The sequence below is a fragment of the Chrysochloris asiatica genome, unplaced genomic scaffold (assembly GCF_000296735.1).
Source record: "Chrysochloris asiatica unplaced genomic scaffold, ChrAsi1.0 scaffold00089, whole genome shotgun sequence".
Lineage (NCBI taxonomy): Eukaryota > Metazoa > Chordata > Mammalia > Afrosoricida > Chrysochloridae > Chrysochloris > Chrysochloris asiatica.
The window spans coordinates 4997577-5003876 of NW_006408607.1; the positions used below are offsets into that span (position 1 = coordinate 4997577).

At 41.7% G+C, this 6300-nt stretch overlaps 1 protein-coding gene across 1 annotated transcript in view; it reads right to left on the minus strand.

Moving 5' to 3' along the window:
• Nucleotides 1–6300, minus strand: part of CCDC149 (coiled-coil domain containing 149) — a 196280-nt gene that overhangs the window by 134148 nt on the left and 55832 nt on the right. The window contains exon 2 of the mRNA XM_006866314.1: nt 2216–2377. Within this exon, the coding sequence (XP_006866376.1) occupies nt 2216–2377 (162 nt within the window). The remainder of the gene's footprint in view (nt 1–2215; nt 2378–6300) is intronic.

Consider the following 6300-nt stretch of genomic DNA (forward strand, 5'->3'; position numbering starts at 1 on the left):
CTATCCCCTCTGTACACAAGGTAGATAGGGACGGGCAACTTAGACATTGGCTACATAAAATGAGGGGGTGATAAAGGCATGAAGCAACTGGCTTACAAGGTTTCAAGAGGGAGTTTAGTTTAAGAGTGTGTGGGGGAAGAAAGGGTCCCTACTGAATAGTTTTCATCTTGTCTAGGTGGGTCTGGTTAACAGAAATGGGGATAAGATTCTTATAATTCAATAGTGAGTAACTGTTATGACTAATTGCGACTGTCACAATTGTAAAGGTAGAAGTTTTGTAACAAAAATGGGGGAGTAGTTCATCTTACAGTCTAGAAACAAGGACCCTAAGACCATCAAGAGAGAAGAGCACAAGCAGAATGCAGGACCCTATCCAGAGAAGCGGTGACACCAGAGATGGTGGCTGAGATAGGGACATGGCGAAAGGGAGTAGCTGAGGACTCTAGATTTATGGGAAGAGAGGGACTAAGAGATGGTGGCCATTAGGCAGACTTGCAGAATGTGCCCTTTGGTGGTGTAAATTATTATATATACCTGAGTGTTTAAAAAAAAAGAAAGAAAGAAAAAGAGCTTTAAGCAAATAAAGAGAAATACTGTTAACTGATCATACATGGAGGGGATTATAATCATTGTAATAAAACAAGGTGTATGATTTGTTGAATATAAAACTGATGATCTGCCCTGTAAACTTTCACTCAATTCACAATAAAAACTTTACAAATATATATATTTATGTATCTATAAATGCAAAGCAATAGTGATGGACAGACACACAACCACACACACACTTGAAGGTGATCACAGTTTGATTGGGATTTTCCTGGATTTAGAACTACTAGTCCCACACTCTGGAAACTCAGACTCTCAAGCAAATTGGCACTGTTGATCACCAATCAATGCACACTCATCTGAGTGTTCTTTATGGGCAAGAAAACGGCAGGGAACAGATGGAGATCAAATTTGCTCACAATGAAAGAAAATCAACAGAGAACCCCAAGACCTATCAGACATTTTACTTTTTCTTACAATGACTCTTGCATGTCATCTGAGAACTCACATATGTAGGTAGTGAGTAAGTGCTCACTAAACAAGCACTCTTTGGTGTCATGCTATTCATATTCTTTCAGCCTGCTCCAGCACAGGTCATTGTTTCATCTTAACAACAGCATCTACACTTTGAAAAGAGAATGCCATCCACAGTGGGGAAAAGGAAGCCAATCATCACTCTACAGGCAGTATCCTTCATTTCCGTATAATCTGTGCAGCCCGATTCGTAACCACTATGCTACCAGAGCCCCTTAAATCTTATGATATGAAAACCTATAGGAAAATCTAAATTGCTAACACAGGAGAGGTTAAAGATTATAGAAATATCCTCACTATGGATTAGTTCACAACTGTTTAAAAGAATGAGTCAGTTCTGTGTGTATGGCCCAGAGAAATCCAAAATCACTTGCTGAGTGAAAAGAACAAATTCTAGAACCTTTGGTGCTGTAGGCTAAGCACTGGAGCGCAAGGTTGGTTTGATTGTAAGTCGGTGGTTCAAACACACCAGCTGCTCCTCAGAAACCCTATACACAGGGACCCTATGAATTGAAACTGACCAAACAGCACTTAACAACAACAACAACCACAACATGTATACCATGCTGCCCAACAGAACAGTCTGTGCTGTGGAAACAGTCTCCTTCTATACAGTCTAATACAGTAGTCACCAGCCAACTATAGCAGTTGAGTCCGTGAAAGGTGAGATTAAGGAACTTAATTTCTAATGTTATTTCATTCTAATATATTTTAAAATGAAATTTAGCTACACACATGTGGTTCATGGCTACTATATCCGACACTAAAGATACATAATATGAACCCTCTTAAAAAACTCGACTTAAGGAAATGAATAAATAGCCACACCCAAGCACACATGCCTATGAGTTCCCCAGGGGCGCCACAAAGATCCTAAAAACATTCCATTATCTTTTTATTCCATTATTCCATGGACTTCCTGAAATTCCCTCATTTAACTTTTCATACGCCGAGCAAACCATCTTGTACACTATCAGTCTGAGTGGGACCAGGTTGAAGAGGAAAGAAGGGGTGGCAGTTTTCAAGTCTCAATTTTTCTACTTCTGAACTGTTTGAATTAAGCCACATTTTGAGCCAGCAGCACTTTAAAATGCCCCTCTTTAGGAGTACAGCACTGTGAAGTAATACATACGATCAGCTCCCGATATTTCTTCTTCAGGGACTGGTGGCGTTCTCGGAGCTGATTGGCCATGAGCTTGTACTGGTCTCTTTCCTGCTGGCAAGTGTCCAGCTCCTTGGAAAGGATTAGCAGGGCTTCCTTCTTGCTCTCCAGCTTCCTTTTACACACCAGATACTGCAAAGCAAACAAATGAAAACGACTGGTCAAAAAAACATCCACAGGCCTTGATGGAACGCACCCTGCACTTAATACAACCTGTGGATTCTTTTGCCTTTTGCATTTCTTAGAAATCCTCTGCCTGGAGACATTTGTGGGTAAGTGATACAATGTTCGTAAAGGTGGCTACAGTGTTGAATGCGGATTCCTTTCTGGCAGAACCAAAATCTTGGACATTCATGAACTTCAATAAACTGAGACAGGAAAATGATTTAATGGACAAGTACAAAAGCAGAATATTAAAATATGTGTGTATGGGATGTGTGTATACAGATACGAGGGGGCTTCAAAAAGTTTGTGGGAAAATTCCATTACGTCTTAATTCCATTTTCCTATGAGGTTTTTAAAGCTCCCTCATACATGTAGGCATGGGCAGGGCGAATGGGATAGTGAGGCAGTAGAATTCTCCATGTAGATGACCCAAGTTCAATTCCTGTCAATGTTCCTCAGATTTAGCCTCCACCCTCTGATAGTGGAGACTTGCATGCTGCTATAAAGTTGAACAGATTTCAGCACAGTGTCCAGATTAATTCAGACTAGGAAGAAAAGCCTGGAAATCTACCTCCCAAAATCAGCCAATGAAAGCCCTATAGAGAACAATATGACTCCATGGTTCATGGAGTCGAATTTAGTGGGGGGCAATGGGGTGGGGGAGACTCAATAGCAAATACAATAATAACAGCATATACAGCCAGACCCCAATTGTGCCTAAAAAAAAAGATGCATATAGCCAGATAACATTGTGGAAAAATGTATTAAAATTATACAAAATGATATGCACTGAAAAATGTTGAAATCAAAATCTTACAAAAATGCTATAAAAATATTAACAGTTACAATGTTTGTAAATTTCATTGCATGTATTGCTATTTGTATTAATTTTCTTCTTTATGTTTTTCTATGCTTTCTAAATTTTCTTGAATAAACCTCTATGACTTCTATAATCCGGAAGAGTACAAAAAATATCATTCTCAATAATTTAATTGAACCATAAATCACTGAAATTGATTGCACCTGCCCACACAGCCAGACGACTTGAGAATACTGTTCACTAACTGGGCCTGGGTAGGTACAACTTCTCAGCTTCAAAGACAGGCACCCATCACCCAGAGCCCCATTTTATGAGTTAAGTACTGAACTATTAACCTCAGAGTTGGCAGTTCAAGCCCACCAGCTGCTCCATGGGACAAAGATGAAGCTTTTACTGTCTTGGAAACCCTACACGGGGTTGCTATGAGTCAGAACCAACTCAGTAGCACCGAGTCTGCTTTCAGGTTTTTAATTAAATTCTTCAAAAATAATCAGGTGCACCTGGTTGAAACTCTTGCCCTGGAGATATGCGATTTCTTCATCCTCCCTTCTCTGCCTCCCCCATCCTCCCATCTAGAAGCACCCTAACTTGACACGTGCTCAGCACACTGGCCAGTCCTGGCCACGATGCTTTCGTTTTATTATATTGCATCTTCTGATGTTATTCACACATGTGAAATCTGGCACTGAATACCTTTTGAATTTGCCCCGTAGAAGACCAACTTCAGAGCATTCATGAAAACAATTTATAGTTTCATAACAGGCTGTGATGTGAGTACTTTGTCATTATGGAGTCTCATACAAAGCAGAGAGAGAAACACTACTCCCCTGTGATTTGAGTAAACGTTCCTGTACGGACAAAAAGCATTACTCATATGGACTGACTTTTTTAAGTTCAATTTCAAATAAATGAAAGGGGAAAAAGAGTTTTGTGCATTGGCATTTTTTTTCCCCTCTTAAAAAGAAAGTAATTGCCTAGCCTCAAAAACAAAGGAGAAAGAAAAGCCATTCTGAGATGGATTTGAGTTATGAGAGAGGACACTTCCACCTTGGATGAATTTTATTCGTGGCAGTAATGAGGTTGGAATCCTGCCTTAAAATGTCCTGGATTTTGAGACGTTGACAACGCCTTCGTGGAGGCAAAGATGGTTCTCTTGTCACGGTGATTTCTCAAGAGTAAAACCCCCAGCAAGCAAATATCAGAAGAGAGTAGCACAGAAACCTACACTGCAAAGTCCTAAGGGAGGTACTGAGATTTCACAGGAAAAAAATAAAAAACCATTTACACACAATTTAACAGATCTGCTCTTGCTCCTTCACTTCTTTTCCCATAATCAGCAGCCCCGGTTGTTAGTGCCATTAGTAGCAAGTGGCACAAAGACAGCAACTCGTGTCCCTTCAGGTTATCAGATAGATCCAAACTTGAGGCACCAAGGATGCTCGGTGTCTTCTGGCTCTGGGGACAAAAAGCCCACTCGCGTGAAGTTATTAATAGTTGCAGTAGACAAGGTTAGATGTGGCAGCTGGTCTACTGATGGATGAACAAAAGCGGCCACTCAGAAATTGCTGGCAACGTAAAAGCAAACCACTAATTGTGAGCAGCAATCTGTTAAAGTTGGTTTGTGGTTGAATTGTGCTCCTCCAAAAGGCTTGTTGAAGCCCTACACCCTGGTACCTGTGAATGTGACTCTATTTGGAAATAAACAAGGTCTTTGAAGAAGTTATCAGATGACTTGAAGTTATGTTGGGGTTAAACCCACTGTTCTCAGTTTAGGACCCTATAATTGGAGCTTCCTGGTGGGGTTTCCTGGTGTGGTGCTGTGGGATCAGCACTAGACCTCAAACCACAAAGTCAGAGGTTCAAACCCACCAGATGGTCCTGGGAAATCCTATCGAGGGTCACCATGAGTCAGAACTGACTCAACAGCACTTAACAACAACATATTGAATAAAAGGATTCCTGGTAGTATTGTGGGTTAGGTCTTGTGCATGCTAGCCACAAGACCCAGTGGTTCAAACCCAGCAGCTGATCTCAGGGAGAACAATGAAGCTGTCAGCTTCAGTAAAGATTCACTGTCTCAGAAACTCTATGTTGTTGTTGTTACATGCCGTCAAGTGTGACTCGTAACAACTCTGTATGGAGTTTCCAAGGAGTGGTTGCTCTTGCTGTTGTTAAATGCCTTCAAGTCAGTTCTGACTCATAATGACCCTGTATAGGGTTCCAAGGAGTGGCTGGTGAGTTTGACCTGCTTATCTTTCGGCTCAAGATGACCTTGTAGTCCAGTGCTTATCCTACAGTGCCACATCTGGATTCCATAAGTCCTTACAAAGAGAAGCCACAGAGAAGGAAGACACCTAAACAAAACCACCCCACTGCCTCGAGTCTATAATGCCTCACAACAACCTGACAGGTTCCAGTGGAGAACTATTCCATAGGAATTTCATGGATGCAATGTTCAATGGAAGCAGACTGTCAGATCTTACTTTTGTGGAACAACTGGGTGGGTTTAAACCACCTTTTGGTTAGTAGTTGAGTGCAAACCATTTGTGCCACCAGGGTTCTTCTGGGGAAAGACAGCCAGGTGAAGATGGAGGCAGAGTCTGTAAGCCAAGGACAATATGCATCACCAGGAACCACCCACAGCTGGGAAGAGACAAGAAAGGAGCCTCCCCTGCAGCCTCCAGGGAGAGTATGGCCCTGCTGACACCCTGAATTTGGACTTCTACCCTCCAAAACTGTGAAAAAGCAGATTCCTGTCATTTTAAGGCACCCAGAGTATGGAACATCAGTACAGCAACCCTAGGAAAACAATGCAGAGTCCACGAACTGAGCTGTGCTCACCTCAAGCAGGGTCAAAATTGGTTTGGCGGGGTCTAAGGTCTCTGGTAGCAAATACAGGCATAACAGAGGTCTCTACTGAGCCCCAGCAAGGGGGTTTTGAAGCACTGGACTTCAGCAGTTTCGTGCCTCTGAGGGTGTGGAAAATAGAACATTGATAAGTACCATCAATGGGCAAGAAAGCCAAAATAGAGCCTTCGATATGGATTACATCTCAATGTTAAGAAAACAA